This window comes from Parus major, chromosome 10 (assembly GCF_001522545.3).
Source record: "Parus major isolate Abel chromosome 10, Parus_major1.1, whole genome shotgun sequence".
Taxonomy (NCBI): Eukaryota; Metazoa; Chordata; class Aves; order Passeriformes; family Paridae; genus Parus; species Parus major.
Genome location: NC_031779.1, coordinates 11,577,942 through 11,593,040, shown reverse-complemented (window position 1 = coordinate 11,593,040; position 15,099 = coordinate 11,577,942). Strand labels below are relative to the sequence as shown.

Below are 15,099 nucleotides of genomic sequence, written 5' to 3'. Positions count from 1 at the left end.
CTAGGGTAGAGTGCCTGCTATAAATAGATGTTAGAATTGTAAATTTAACATTGTTTAGTCTGAGGATAAGTGAGGAAAATGGGAAACTCATTTTCTCAGCAGTAGCAGGGTGTGGAGTGTTGTTTTCTGCTGAGGATTATTTTTATTTTTATTACTAAACTCTTGAGAGCCTAGAGATGTCACAAGGTCCTTTTGCTGTTCTGGGCTGTGAAACCAGGAGAGGAAAATATGAACTTAGGCAGTTTTATATAACTTACAAATGTGTTTAGCATTTTCTGGGACAGTGAAGGCAGTCAGAAAGTTTAACTGTTTCCTTTGTGAACTTTATTTTGTTTTTCTGGAAGTTTGATCTGTTTCAGAGCAGGGGCAGGACATTTTTCTACATAAGCAAAATAATGTCTAATTACAATAAAAAGGGGAGGAAGAAAAAAAAAATCTGAAGTTGTGCTGTGAAATGGCATTATTACCCCTCTATCAGGACACATATGGAATAGTAGTGTGCACATAGGTCTAAGAGCCAGGAATAAATCAGTGCTAGTCTAGACACGCTGATTCCAGCTGTGGTCCTAAAACAAGCTATTAGGGCTAGAACCTGATTAATTCTAATGTCCATCTGGAGAGGATGGTGAATGGAGGCAGAGTAACTGTCCCATCAGAGCTGTTGGGTGAACAAGGGCTCACTGTAACCTCTTCTGTCTAACTGGATCCACAGGCAGTATCAGAAATCAGGGTGGTACATCCTATGGAATACTGCCTTATCACATAGCCCCATTCTCTGCATTATAGAAAAAGAAGCAGAGGAAATGTCTTCATTTAATCCTGTTTTCCATTTCTTAGTATGGCCCTCATTTATTGTTCTCCTTATGCTTTCCCCATTGTGGTTATAATTAATGTGGTTCACTAAGATAGAAAGCCTATGTTCTATCTATTTAGGGTGATTACCTCACTAAAGGACCTAAATAAATATTGATACAATTCCAGAGAGGAAGGCACTACCCTCACAAAATACCTTCTCTCTCGTTCTGCCTCCCCTCAAACAATTACTTCATCTCCCTTGATCTCATATGAATAAATAACATTTGCACCTCCTTTACTGTTATCTTATTTTGACACAGCAAAGGGATCCTAGTTTGTCTGTTTGCTGTAGGCTAAATTCTGCCATACTCAGACAAAACTCTTCCCTCCACTACACAGACTTTATTCACCAAAGAAAGACCTCCCAAAGCCCTTGCAGACCTTATGAAAGACGTTTTCACTCACTTGGGTTAAATGAGCACTGTGTGTTTTCTTTCTTCCTTCCTTTTTTTTTTTTTTCCTGGGGGTGGCGTAAAAAAGTAATAAATGAATCATTTCAACTTTGGGCAAGAAGTTTAGGTGTTGTATTTGTACCATGCAACTACATAAACACAGAAGGAGCCAGTTAACCAATGCATGGCAGGAATGAGAAGCAATGAGATGATCTAAAACATTTTAACACTTTTTCCATATATTAGCACTCGGACTAGTTGTGTTTTGCTTTCTTACAACAGACACAAGTCAGTAAAAGTCCAAAAGGAAAGTCTGAGGTTTTATATTTCTGTTTGTGGTACAGGAAAAGGGTTACGATCTCAGTGGTTGATTCAGTGAAATAACATCTCTTTTATACACATCTGCCTAGCAAGTAGGGCGGTAGTTGGAAATACCCAATCTAAAGCATTAAAGATTTGCTGGCAAATAGCAAGGCATTTTCTGCAGAGGAAAAGTTGTTATATTGAGTAGTCACTTTGAATGCTTAGGAATTACAGTCAAATATCCAAACACTGTGGAGTTACGCTGCATTTATTATTTTCTCAAGTATTTAACACACTGGGAATGGACTCTGCTGTGTATTTCATATCCAAGAAGGCATGATAATAGCAGATTTAAATAAGAAGATACTTGGCAATGTCAATGGTAAGTGGTATTTTTATAGCAAATTATTTAGGCAACATGCAGTCAGCTCTTTTTACATGTCAGTATGTATTATTTTCAACTGCTTTAATTTCAGAAATTGAAAGAGAAGAATAAGCAGATAAGAGGTATGTCACAAATTACATTTTTGTCTGTCTATTCACTGTTATCACTTTGTCTTTAAATTGTCTGAGAAATTTTAAGCAAATTATTATTGATCAATGATCAGCATTATGAATTAAACAGTATGAATTAAACACAGATCCTCTTCATGGAAGTACCTTAATTTAGGACACTTCTGGTTTGCTGTAAAATATCTCTCCTCTTTCCCTTGATGTATATAAAAGCCTGCAGAGTGGACAAGAGACCTTTGTCAGTTCACAGCTTTCTTCAGTTTTGAATTCCTCTGTATACCTGCAATATTATAAGAGACAGAAAAGAAAAAAAAACATTCTTAAAACTAAAAAATATCCCATTGTCAATTAAATTTTATAAATCAGTTTAATTAACTTCAAAACTAGATGGAAAGGAGAGGATATGGGGTTTTAACTTTTATTTTTTTAGCTTTTTATTAGCTTTATGCTAAGTCCATATTTTTCCAGAGTTTTCTCTAACCTTTCCACTCATTTCCACTGTACTGTGTAACTGAAGGCTATATTATTTGAATATTTTATTTTTCTTTAAAGAAGCAATACAGAAAAATGTATTTCTCCATGAGAACTAGATAGGGCTAGCATCTTATAACCTGAAAACAAATTTTAAAACTATTTTAAAATTAAACATTAATATGATTGTCTACTGCAGCTCCAGAGCATAGATGCAAGCAAGACATTCAAACACACTATTTACTCAAATCTCTGTATGAACTAGCCTATACAGGAAATCAGTAAATTGCTCCTGAGTCTGAGTCTCAAAGGGGATACGTATTTGTTTTGCCATGTATTATAAATAACATCTGTAGACTTGAAACCTTGCCAGCATTATTAATGCAGGGTTCACTAAATGGTATCCTTTATTTTGCACCTCATTAGTAACAGATTCAAGCAGAGCCCACAGAAGGAGGTGCAGGCTGGTGTAGCACAGGGGTGCTGGTGCTGTGCTGCCCATCCTGCCAGTGCAGCCTGGCTTGGTGGAGCTGGGGCACCCTGATTTGGGCACTCAGCTCCTGGCCAGCACAGCCTTGGGACATGCAGTGCCTGCAGCAGCTTTGCCTCTGCAGGGGGATTGCTCCCAGGGTGGAGGTGGGGACAAAACACTCCCCTCTTCCCCCACTGTCCCTGGGAACAGATGACATAAAGCTCTGGGGCTGTCAAATGCCTCAATTTATGCTGAAGGACAGACCTGGCAGGTGGTGGCCTCTTTGTGGATTTTACCGCTCCTTGCTCTTAGAGAGCACCAGGGATGTGATCCGCTGCTTTATCTGCCTCCTGCTGTTTTAATATTTCTGCTCTCTGTATTACAGCATGGCACATACTGCATGCCTTATCAAATGGAATAAGCTTTGTATGCAACAGATTCTGCTTAATAGGAGATGGGTTTCAAGGATATTATTACTCGACAACAGCAAATTCTTGTTGTTTTCTAAGAGTAGTTGTTAATTATTTCGTCCATTGTCCCATGAAAAAAAAAACCAACAACAACAAACATTTAATTATCTTCCAGTACTTTTCATCAGAGAAATTCTCACTCCACATGCCCAGAGAAGAAGGTCACCAAAAGGCCATAACCCTCTTTCTTTGATGAGGACAAGGATTCAGAAGTGAGGGAAAGCAAACCTTGGGTCAAACCAGCAGGTCACCATCAGAGCTGGAAGGAGATCTCCAGACTCTATTAGAGCATTCAGTCAAAAATGAGCTGAGGCAGATTTTTTGTGCTTTATAGTGCATTAGATACGGTTGGTAAGACTCAGCTAAGGGTAGTTTACCTCTTTGTCCAAGATTAATGCTGAGCCTAAGCTGATATTGTCAAAGTCTTAACATTTTTCTGATACCAATTTTATATATTTAGGGTCCTTTCTTTAAGCCAGAAATAAGAAAAAAACGCCTCAACTTATGCAACCCTCAAATGTCTGGGTATTCTTGACTGTTTATTTGAGTCGAGTCTTTAAAGTTTCAGTCAATAAATAAAAAGACAAAATTTATAAGCAGTTCAAAATGTGTTGAAATAAAAAAGAAAGAACCAGAGAAAGAAAATCCTGGGTAATATTGCTGGTCATATTTTTGTCTTGGAACATGATTTTGGACAATTACTTGGGAGTTAAATCCCAAAAGAGGCTGCTTCTTTTGGGAAATCCAACTGAGACAAATAATATACCATCAGTTCTTATAGAAATCATTATTAGGTATGCTCTGGATCAAAAATGAGCATACATAAGAAAAGGACACTGGAAATTTGACTTCCCTGAGTGCAGTTCTGTTGCAGGGTTGGGCTCATTCAGTGGCCAGATACACAAAGCCTGCTCTAGTAGATGGCACTGTGTTGAGCCTCAGCACACACCAGCTCTTTGCATGAATCCAGCCTTTCCAGAGCATCAGTTCACAAGCCAGCTCCGTGTCTGGAGGCAGAAAGTCTGTCCCACAATCCAGGTTATAGCTGCTCTTCCATGACACCTCTCACTCTGTGGTTCTGCTGATATTCATAAAAAATGCTGGGAAAGTGATCATAGGTATTCAGTGTGCCATACAGCAATAGCCAAGCTCTTTTGGGCCAACACAGAACAAAGGCAAATGAGGACACAGTGATAAAAGAAATGGTAACTAAGCAGCATCACAATCTGTCTGAGTGTATAGCAAGTTTTCAAGACTGGTGTAATAATGTCTTTACATTCAGATTTTGTGCTTATTTTAAAATATAAACTTTAGCTAGGGTAGGAATTATTTTAATCACTACAGGAATTACAGGTTAATGTTTTTTCTTCAACAGGTTAATCATGCTAGATAATTAGAACAACAACTTCTGGGCTTGAAAACTGATTCTGTAGAAAAATCAAAACCCAAGATCAGGAATCCTCAGCTGAGATCTCTCAGCCACTAGCTCTAAACTACTTAACATTAGATACTGCTCTGGAGGTGTAGGCTGATTTCAAAATGTGGAAGAAAAGTAATGTCCCACAGACACTAAATCCTAGACTTGGTTGTGATGCTGCAGCTGACCCCAGCACCATTTATGACACCTATGACCAAGGTATCATCAGATCTCATGAAGCAGCAGAAACATTATATTTTGTGCCTTACCAGGGACCTATTTATGGGACAGATTATACTGTTTCCCTCATGGGAAACCTGTAAAATAACCTCATTTTTCTGTCAACAGTGATGCTGGTGAGTGATGCATGTGGTGTGCACTGTGACTAAAGTCAGTGTTAAAAGCTACAGTATGGCCAGAAACCAAGACAGCTGCACTTGGAACTTTTTACTGTTATCTTCAACACCACAAACAAAACCTGTCTGCTCAGCTTCATTCTGATTGTCACAGCCTTTGAGATAAGGTGCAGCAGATGAAATGTGAAGGGTCCTCAAGACTTTTCTAATGCAGACTTAAGAAGCAGCCTGTGTTAAGTAGCTTTGCCTCTGCCAAGCTCCAGGGATGACAAATACTCAGAAATAGCTACTGCTTAAAACTTGTGCTTGAAATGACAACTCTACAAATGTGGTAAAGTCATTTTATTCAGACACAAATATCCAAGAGAAGAGGTTGAGCAATTCATCCCCAATCCCTCACACAGCTAACTGAAAAAAAAGGAAAAAGAAACAAACAAACAAAGAAGCTCAAACCAAACCATAACAACACCCTGCAATACCTTTTCCCCTTCAAAAAACCCCCACAAACAACCCAAACCAACAAAGTCAGCCACCCAGAGAGCACCATGCATGTTATCTGTGAAATGCTGAAGGATAACAAGCCCTTGACTCTGGTGAGCCTGAGAGCAGCTGGAGCAAGTGGTGCCTGGACCAGAATGTGAAATATGGAGCGAATTCTGCCACTGGTTCTCATGTTCTCATCTAAGTATATTCACCTTTCCAGTATTTCCATTCATTCACATCTGGCTGTTCAAGGAGTAAAGAATATGACAAAATCCAACATGGATTCACAGTAAGAGGTTATAAAAAAAGGGCAGGTCTAAATACACATTTTAACTGAACTCATGAAAAATACAGAGAAAATTTTCATATCACTTTTTTAGGTAGAGTAAATTCATTTTTCTTTTGCTGTTTATGGTTTTTTCCTTATAAATCATAGTTAGGCTATTGATAATTCTCCTTTCATTCAGCCTAAAGGGCCCTTTATATCTGCCTACAGTTTAGGGAACTATAAATTAAAAGAAATACTAAGTCAGATGAAAAAGGAGCATTGTGTGGAAAGAAGAGGTTAAGTCACTACATTTTAAAATATTTGTTTATATTTGAATGACACCATACAGGAGAGCTCACATAATGCTTTTACTACTCTGGTGCTGCATTAAGTTATAAACTATGTATTGGTCAATGGTTTAAAAAAAAAAAAAGATGGACCTTTCCTTCAGTACCAGATATTTAGCAAATTCATATCTGACATAAATATTTAGTGTCTCTCAAAGCTCAACATAATGTCACACATAGTCTAGGTACACACTATATAAATATTAAAATAACAATACAGCCCACAACTCTTGGCTGAAAGGGTACCATTCTTGCCTCATGCATCCCTCCTACAGCCAACAAACTTTACACTCATAGTGCTGTACTTTTTCAGTCACACACTCTTAACACAATCACTTACGTACATCACATGGGATACTTTTTTAAAAAAAACCATTGTATACATAAAGTAACATATTCTTCATGGAGCTCAAGGATATGTTCTTGAGATGAGGTAAAAATACTTTTTATGGGTGTGCACATTAGACCCTCTTGCATAGAACTGTATAAGCAGTGTTTTACTGCTCATCTCTGGGGCACTGCAGCAAGAGAGGTTAGTAATGACAGAGTGGGAGTGCAAGTCATGAAACACAAATGTTTCTGGCAAGACAAGGTCTAGGAAATTTTAGTTAATTCACAGGAAAGCAATTCACTTGAAAATAGTCTAGAAGGTTGCAGAGCTGGATACCACCATAAAATAGTCAGGTAGTAAAGTTCACAGAAGGAAGTGAATTTTTTCACAAAGGATTTGAAGAAAAAGGAGGAGTTCCAAACATGTGAAAGCAGTGTGAAGCTGGTAGGAGGGGCAGAAGTAAAAAAGATAAAAGTATGCAGAAGATAGAATATGACATCAGTACAGATATCAATGAGAAAAGGATTCCACAGAGATGTGAAGATCAGAATATTTTTCCTAGTACAAGAACTGAACAAATCTTAGAGGCAACAAATTTCAAATTACAAGGAAGTACATTTATATGTAACATATGAAACTCATTGCCTGTGGATACTCTTGAAATCAAAAGCTTAATGGGAGCCAGAAATGGATAAATTACAGTTCTATTAGATAGGATTAATTTCATGTGTAGAAGGGAAAAATTATCTTTGTGCTTCCTGGCACAAAGTTAGGTACTAAGTAATGAAAAGAACTAAAAAGAGATTTGACATTCACTGTGCAATACTTATCCAAGATGGGGCAGCTGTAACTTCTGCTGAAACAAGAGTATCATACCATATTATATCATCATTTAATATGATGTCATATATTGATATGTCCAGGCATTTTGGAATAATATACATAACCCCATAATGCCAGTCTACTCTACCAACAAAGTAATCAGAAACTCTTCCTGAAAGCAAGCTCTATCTTGATGATTTTTTTTAAGTTAATCCCTTTAAAACAATTGCTACCAGTTATTGCTGGAGAAGGTTACTGGATTAGCTGGGCTAATATTGTGACTCAACATGCATGTAGCTATGTGTTCATGGACGGAAGGGCAGTGTGAAAGTCATGAAAACAAAGAGATGACTAATCCAGCCTGGCTTAGAAGCAATAGGGGATGGATTGTCTGTGCAACATAACTGTAGTCTGGAATATGGCAAATGTGAAAATTGTGGCTGTATTTAAGGCAAAAGTAAATTACCAGTTTGCTGAACCATTGTTTTGTCCTATCAAGGATAGGACAAAAACTTGAACACTCCAAACTATTGGCTTTCTTTCATATTAAGACAAGCAGTATTTGGGGCTGGGTGGAGATCAGGACTGAAGCTGTTCCATCATTACCTAAATCTGCTTTGCCCAGTACTTGTTTAAATTTATACATTCCTTTTTGGAAAAGGTTATCACCAGTAGCAACAGGAAAAATATTTAATAGTGAACAGTCTGCATATTTGTCCTCTAGAACCCAAACCTGTGTATATGGAAAATAATTTGGAGAAAAGAGGCATCAGCTCCTGTATCTGTTATAGTTCCAGACACATCCTGATTTTAGTCATTCTTCAAAGAGAAGAATTGTCATAATTATTAAGTTCAGCAGCTCTTCTCTTTCCTTTACCCACTGCCAATAGACACTAACTGCAGACATCTGAAGAGTTACTCCATTTTATGGTAACTATCCCATGGCAGGACTATCACTCTATCTGTAAACTGCATTGTTTGACTTTCATTCTGGAGCAGGAGTTGCTTCCCCCTCTGCATGTTATTCCCTTTATCTACAGATATATATTTTCATCAATTCACCTCTTGAGGCAAAATCACTGTCAGATTGAAATCAAACAGCTAACTTCAAAGTGCTCATAATTTCTGCTGCCTTCTTGTTCCACACGTTCACTATGCTTTATATTTTAAGTATTTCCTTTTATTTGTTTGAACACTCTTCATTTTACTGCATTCTTTTGTTGTCCCTTACATGAGAAGGAAGTAAGGAAACCACACTCATTTGCCTTATATTTCCTATTATCTCACAAACTTTTATCAATGCAGTTCCTTTCTGCATAGGAGAGCCCACATAATTTCAATCTTTTAATACAAAATTCCAGCCTCTGATCAGTGTTCATTGCCCTCTTCCTGCTACAATACCTTTGAGCCAAGTAATGAAGATTGACCACAGTATCCAATATCAAAGCATACCATTAATGCAACAAGGCAGGCACAGTAGAGGTTCTCTCTCTCTCTCTCCTTTTCCTCATGGCTTCTAAAAACCTGATTTTCTGTTCACCACTGGGCACTGAACAATTACTGTACAGAGGAGATGGAAAAAACTGCAAAAGGTTGGAGTAAGGCAACATGAAAAAACAGCCCCTCCTTGTGATATTTATGTTTCTGCTGCTGGCCCTGGCAGAGGTCCAGACTTGGAATGAACAAAACTCCCAGTGGCGTAGGGACGACATTATTCAGCCCCTAGTCAGGAAGTGCAAAAGCATGTGACAATGGGAAGAAATAAAGCAAGCTTTCCAATGTTTTTGAGCTTCCAGCTCAATCAGCTTGGATCAGAACTCAGGGATGGTTGATATTTTCTATGAATGAGTTCTCTATTGCTAAACAAAAACATATGTGTGTTGTAGTGAAAGACAGTAAAGTGGTAAACAGTCTGTATGGCTTTTCTTCCATTTCTTTTTTACAGTACTAGCACTACATACAAACCCCCATTTTATGTACAAAGCCACTGTCCTCTCTCTTCAAATAGTGACAAACTCTTTCCCAAAATACAAAGTCAGCTCCCTAGGTGTCCTTCTTTCCAGGAAAGTTACCTCATAATTATTGATCAGTACTTAGTGCCAAGGCTTGTTTCTTCTGAAAGAGTTGGGTAATGTTCCATGTAATTTGTTAACCAGTGAGTCAGGTAGAAACTGTGTCCTTTAGAGAAGATTTCCTTTGGAGAATAATTATCCCAAAAGTTTAGATGTTAGGAAAATAATGTTAAATTTTCTTGATAAACGTTTAAAATACAGAATGCCCACAATTGTACTATCAAGGACAGAGTTTTCCAGGACTCCTGTAGACACTTTACAGAGCACAGATTTCATTTTCTTTTTCTCCCAGGATGGGAGTCATTCTCATGGGACAGATATTTGTCTTTACAGTCCACGCTTTACCTAGAAGCCATAGGATCACTAAAATGAGCCCCTATCTGTGCAATATTTAAAACCTCTTCTATAATTCCTCTCCCTCTTTTGCAAGGTTAATGACAGAGCAATAAAAAAAAGACAGAACCTTCAAGACACAGAACACATAGGGCAGCAGGTGTCTAAGCACTCTCATGTTGACCATTTCCATGACCAGACAGGGCCAGGTTTATGCTTACATTTTCCTGAAAAGCATGAGATTTATGGTTTGTGAGAACACTCTAAAGAGGCCTGTCTCTTTCAAGAAACTAACATTAACTGTTTCAGATACAATGTTTTCTTTTATGGTTTTTTTTTTTCAAATTAACAAACACCCTTATGAATCTTATCACACAAATTCATTGAGAGCAAGCAGCTTACTGCAGCAAGATTGTTATCCATCTGTCTGAGCACAACTGAGGATCAACAGCTGGGGATTGACATGATCTGTGTGATAAACAACAACTTTCTGAGTCCTTGATCAGGTGGGATCACAAAGTTGCAGTTAGACCAGTCTCCCCATTTTCCCCTAGTCTTCCCCTAGGGGAAAGTATTTAAGAACTGGTAGGTTAAAGAGATTGTGTTCATGGTGAACCATACAGGGGTCTGGCATTCAAAAGTGACACCTATTATGTTTTGCTGTTGGAGCAGAATTTGTCTAGGACACTCTTACTAGCCTAATGTTAAAATATCAGATGAAAAATACAAGAAACATGCCTGGCATCTCAGCCTCCAACAGAAAACCTTCACTGGATTGGCACAGACTCTGCTATTGCCCCAGCTCCCCTCAGGTGGGTTTAACATGCCTGAACCCCATCAGTCCTTGGACCAGAGAGCAATGGGTGAAAACAAATTATAAACTCCTTAAATGGTCCTGCCATCTCTGGGTAGCTGGGAGCCTGCTGGAAACAGTTTCCCCAATGCTGCATCCCATTGCTTTTGTTTATCTAGCCTTGCTGACATTTTCTTCAATTAGGAAACAATAGCTCCGTTCCAATGTACTGAGCAGAATTACTGAAACTGAGTCACGTGGCACCAGGAGAGTGTGTTTTCAATTATTCACTCTGTCTTTTTTTGCCAGGCCTATGAAGAAGAACAGCCTTCTGCAGGAGTCAGGTTTGTCTGCCTCGTTGTTGTAAGTTCCTCCTTTTGAATTTTTATTTTACCATTAGGTTTTTTTTAATTATAATTTTTTTATTTCAACTCTCTGAGAGTTTCTTACTCTCTATTAGAAAACTTCAAAACCTTTAGCTCTTACTACTGTGGGGAAACCCTAGACATCTGCAATAGTTCAGTGCTAATAGTACTGCTCAGTAATGAATCTGAGTAAGATCACAAGATCTAGATTAAATTAACATGCAAGATCTAGATTAAAAGAGGATGCTGCTAGCACTTGTTAATGTAAAACTCATATTGTTCTTGCTAGTAAAGTCCTGTCTTTCCTACTGCCTGGTTACTAGCAGAGCATTCACATTCAATCTGGGAGCTACACCAGATTATTTGTATCTTGTAAATGCTTGGTTTAATATCCAACCAAAAATTTGAACCAAATGGCCACAGCTCAGATCGTGTATTTTTTTTTGCAGAAGACAGACTGAGTTTGGGCTTTTAAGATTTAAAGCTAGAAAAATAAAGCTTGGGAAAAAAAAAAAAGAAACAGAGAAGGAACATTTGGTTTGTATTACAAACCACAGACAGCTTCCATCAGGCAAGCTGGAGGTATAAGAATGGCAGAAGAAAATGACAGGCAGTGAGTGCACTGAAGAAAAAGATGAATGGTTTGAAGAATTGACTTTGAAGTAATTGTTCATGCCATCAATATCTCAAATTAAATTTGGTGGAAGATGGCAATGAATCATAAAGATTCTCTGGCACTTGTGATATTGTAGGCTGTGTAAAATAACATTTCTGGATATTTTTATTGGAAAACTTATAGATTATGTTTTTGGTCCCTCTTATATTTCTGTCACTTATGCAACCCTGAATCAGCAGCTGTGGAAAGAATGTTGCCTTAGTTAGGACTTGTGATCTAATACTTATATATATTATATAGCAAGAGCAAGTATTTAACTGGAAGTCTTCAGGTCTAGCGGGTACATTTTCACATCAGCCTCTCTCTCCCTGTGAGATTAGGTAAGTCATTCAGGGTTAAACTTGGTCTTTGAGTGGATAGAGCTCTCATGGGGGCTGGGGAGGAGGAAACAGCTGATGGAGCAAGGCAAAGAGTTCTCTCTGCATAACATAAAATTCCTCAGGAGCATTACAGGGGGATGGGAAAGCAGAATGCACTTAGACCCGTGTTTCCTTCACTGTTTTAACAGGTGCTTCTATGCATCCCTGCATCCCAGATGTTAACAGAGCCAGAGAGGCACTTCTTGGACATTTAGTACTGATGGCTGTTCTCCCTTCTTAAGCTCAACAGCTTCAGGCAGAGCAAGAAAGGATTTCATTCTAGCATACCAGTGTGCAAAGAGCTGTATTCTGACAATTAAGCTATCAAGTCCTCTGCTTATCCAAATTCTTAATAGCTCTTTTTAAATTCTTCCTCTTTGAGAAAAGTAAGAATGTGTTTAATGTTTGTACAAAATTGAAATATTTGAATGAAAAGTGTTCTTTCTTTCAGTTTCCCCACATAGGCAGGATTGTTTAGGTCTGATTGTGCAGCTTGGGTACATTTGTGATGGTGTTACCAGTGTCTAATAGCAATGGCCAGTATCACAGAAGGAGAACTGATCCCTGTGGCAGATTTTCAAGTGATGCACACTCCACTCACCTCCAGCTCTGTTGCTTCCTACCCAGGTGCTGAGAGTAGAGACTTGCAGAAATTTCATTCACCCCAGACATCCTTTTTCAACTCCACATTCTGGTCTAATGGACCAGATTGCATTTTTGCCTTCATTTAAACATAAAGAAAACACATAATAGGCTTTAACAAGATTAATTTTCAAATAGTGGAGATGCTAACAGGGATTTCTGAGTTCAAAAATTTTGTTCATGTATATGATAGCAGACTAAAGCTTTAGGCTTTTCAAAACATTAAAAAGTGCATTTTTTAAAAGTCACAAACAAGATCTCCAAACCTTACATTTGTGTGCTCTGTGTCACAGGAAGAGAGCATGGCTGTGCTGCTGGGCAGTTCTCAATCACACCAAACTCGTCATTTATAAGAGAGGCTACTCTGAAAAAAAGAAAAAAAGTAGAATGTCTTGTGAATTGAAGGGAATGGGGAATATGCAAGTCCAGTTTGACTCTGAAAGCTTCCCTCATGCCAGTGTCAGGGAGGCTGGGAGCCCAGTGACTTCCATTCCCCTGTTCCAATCCAGCAGGGGCAGACTCCCACAGGAGCAGAGAGGATCCCAAAGACACACAGACAGGGGCAGAAAGCACACCAGCTTTGGGGATCTTGACATATTCTGGCTACTTTCAACCTCTGCCCTGAAATAGTGTCTTGCTAGGAAATCTCAGGAGTTCCAATAATGAGGGCATGAATTTCTGAAGTGTTAGGGATTTTCATTTGGAAAAAGAGACATAAGGGAGTAGAGAATAACAGGACTGGTGTGATAGAAGATAAGTAATGATGGAAAGCTGTAGAAATATTACCTATCAAAAATACCAGAAAAGACTGCACAAATAAACATCCCTGGGACGTTTCTGCTGCACCTGAAAATTGTTTTAATTTACAATTTCAAGCAAATTTAGATTCATGCTGAACTGTGGATTTCTCCAGAAATGCCATATAGTTCCTTTAGGCAGGTGCTCAGTGGCATAGTGTTTATCATCTGCTTTGGTTTTTCCTGTTTAATTGTATAAGGAAAAAAACAACAAAAACAAACCCAAGAAAAATAATCCTGCAGCTTTATTACAATGCTGACTTGGATTTATTATCTGATTCTGGCTTGGTCTGAGTTTGTAGGCCTGTGTTTATTGTCATGGCTGAAAGGAGCCTTTAAAAAATCTCCTTCTTCCTTTCTGTATCACCAATGGAACTTCAGGTATAAAGTGCATATATATCTACTCAATTCTGCATAGAATCAGGGGAAAAAACAAAACCCCAAACCAAACACAACTCAGTTTAGAGCAAAATGGACAAACTTTTTTCTTTCAACAGGATACCTTAGAAGTGCTTTTCAAATTACATTAATTTTCAGTTTTGTATATAAAACCTACAAATTATTTATGCAAATACTTAAGTTTCAATTGATATTTTTTCTAGAATGGCAACTTTGGTATCTGCTAGGTTCTGTGAGGAGAATAGAAATGTTTGTGTAGTAAATATGATGATAAAACTCAGGTGAGAGAGTCAAAGTAATTAAATTAGATGTTCTCTTGTTGAATTTTCATCATTGACACATACCACCAAAGCATTTATAGAAAGCTTTTTCTGAGGGAGTTTTAATGGCTCCCCTTTGTTATCTTAAAATGCTCATTACAGTACTCATTTTACAAAAGCTCTGAATTTTGCTATATTTTGATTGTATATTTTGTTTTCCACTTTATCTTAATTTCATATGCTGAATCATGTGCTGAAAGAAACCATTTCTGTAATACAACACTTTTTGATTGATTTACTGGGGCTGTATTCCTTCATAGAATTCAATCCCTAATCAGATATTCACTTCTTAAGTGCTTCACTGGATCTCTCTGTAACTCTTAAATGCAGTCTTAAGTGAGTTCTGGTTTGCAAAGGTGGAAGTTTTATGGCAGACTGACATTCCTTACTCTCTCAAGGCTAAGATCTACTTTTGCTAAACCACTTACAACGTGGATGTGCCAGGCAGAGAACTTAGAGTTGACAATTTGATTAATCTTCTTTGAATTATAGTGGTTTACATGAATCAAACTTCAGAAGGAGCTTCTTCTTTCCAAATAATATTAGGAGGATAGAATAATGCTTTTAAAGTATCTTCCTTTTCAATTTGGGATTTCAACATGCAAATTCAGCAGATGCCCAAAGCAAGCAGACAATTGTAGCACCACAAACATTTATTAAAAGCACTCCACTCTGCTTGGGTAACATGGCAAGAGAATGAAAAGGTGAAGGAGGATCTAGGAGAGCTCTGCACAGAAGTAGAATTAGCAAGTCATGAGATATCACGTGGCTGTTCTCAGACTGAAAGGCTCTGTTGATTCGATTTATTCATTAGGGCTTTCCAGTAGCGTAGGTTATTAAGTG

At 38.0% G+C, this 15,099-nt stretch overlaps 1 protein-coding gene and 1 long non-coding RNA gene across 6 annotated transcripts in view; one reads left to right on the top strand and one right to left on the bottom strand.

The window, feature by feature from the left end:
- The window catches only part of LOC107209389, a 32,716-nt gene that overhangs the window by 9,398 nt on the left and 8,219 nt on the right, over window positions 1–15,099 (bottom strand). For all 4 annotated transcript variants that reach the window (XR_004498848.1, XR_004498846.1, XR_004498845.1 and 1 more), the window contains 3 exons: window positions 13,012–13,104; window positions 12,700–12,819; window positions 2,211–2,343 (listed from right to left, as the gene is read on the bottom strand). This is a non-coding gene — a long non-coding RNA (uncharacterized LOC107209389). The remainder of the gene's footprint in view (window positions 1–2,210; window positions 2,344–12,699; window positions 12,820–13,011; window positions 13,105–15,099) is intronic.
- IL16 (interleukin 16) overlaps window positions 1,781–15,099 on the top strand; it is a 38,818-nt gene continuing 25,499 nt past the window's right edge. For both annotated transcript variants that reach the window (XM_015639064.3, XM_015639062.3), the window contains exons 1-2: window positions 1,781–1,932; window positions 11,008–11,061. In XM_015639064.3, the coding sequence (XP_015494550.1) occupies window positions 11,012–11,061 (50 nt within the window). In that variant the 5' untranslated portion in view covers window positions 1,781–1,932; window positions 11,008–11,011. The remainder of the gene's footprint in view (window positions 1,933–11,007; window positions 11,062–15,099) is intronic.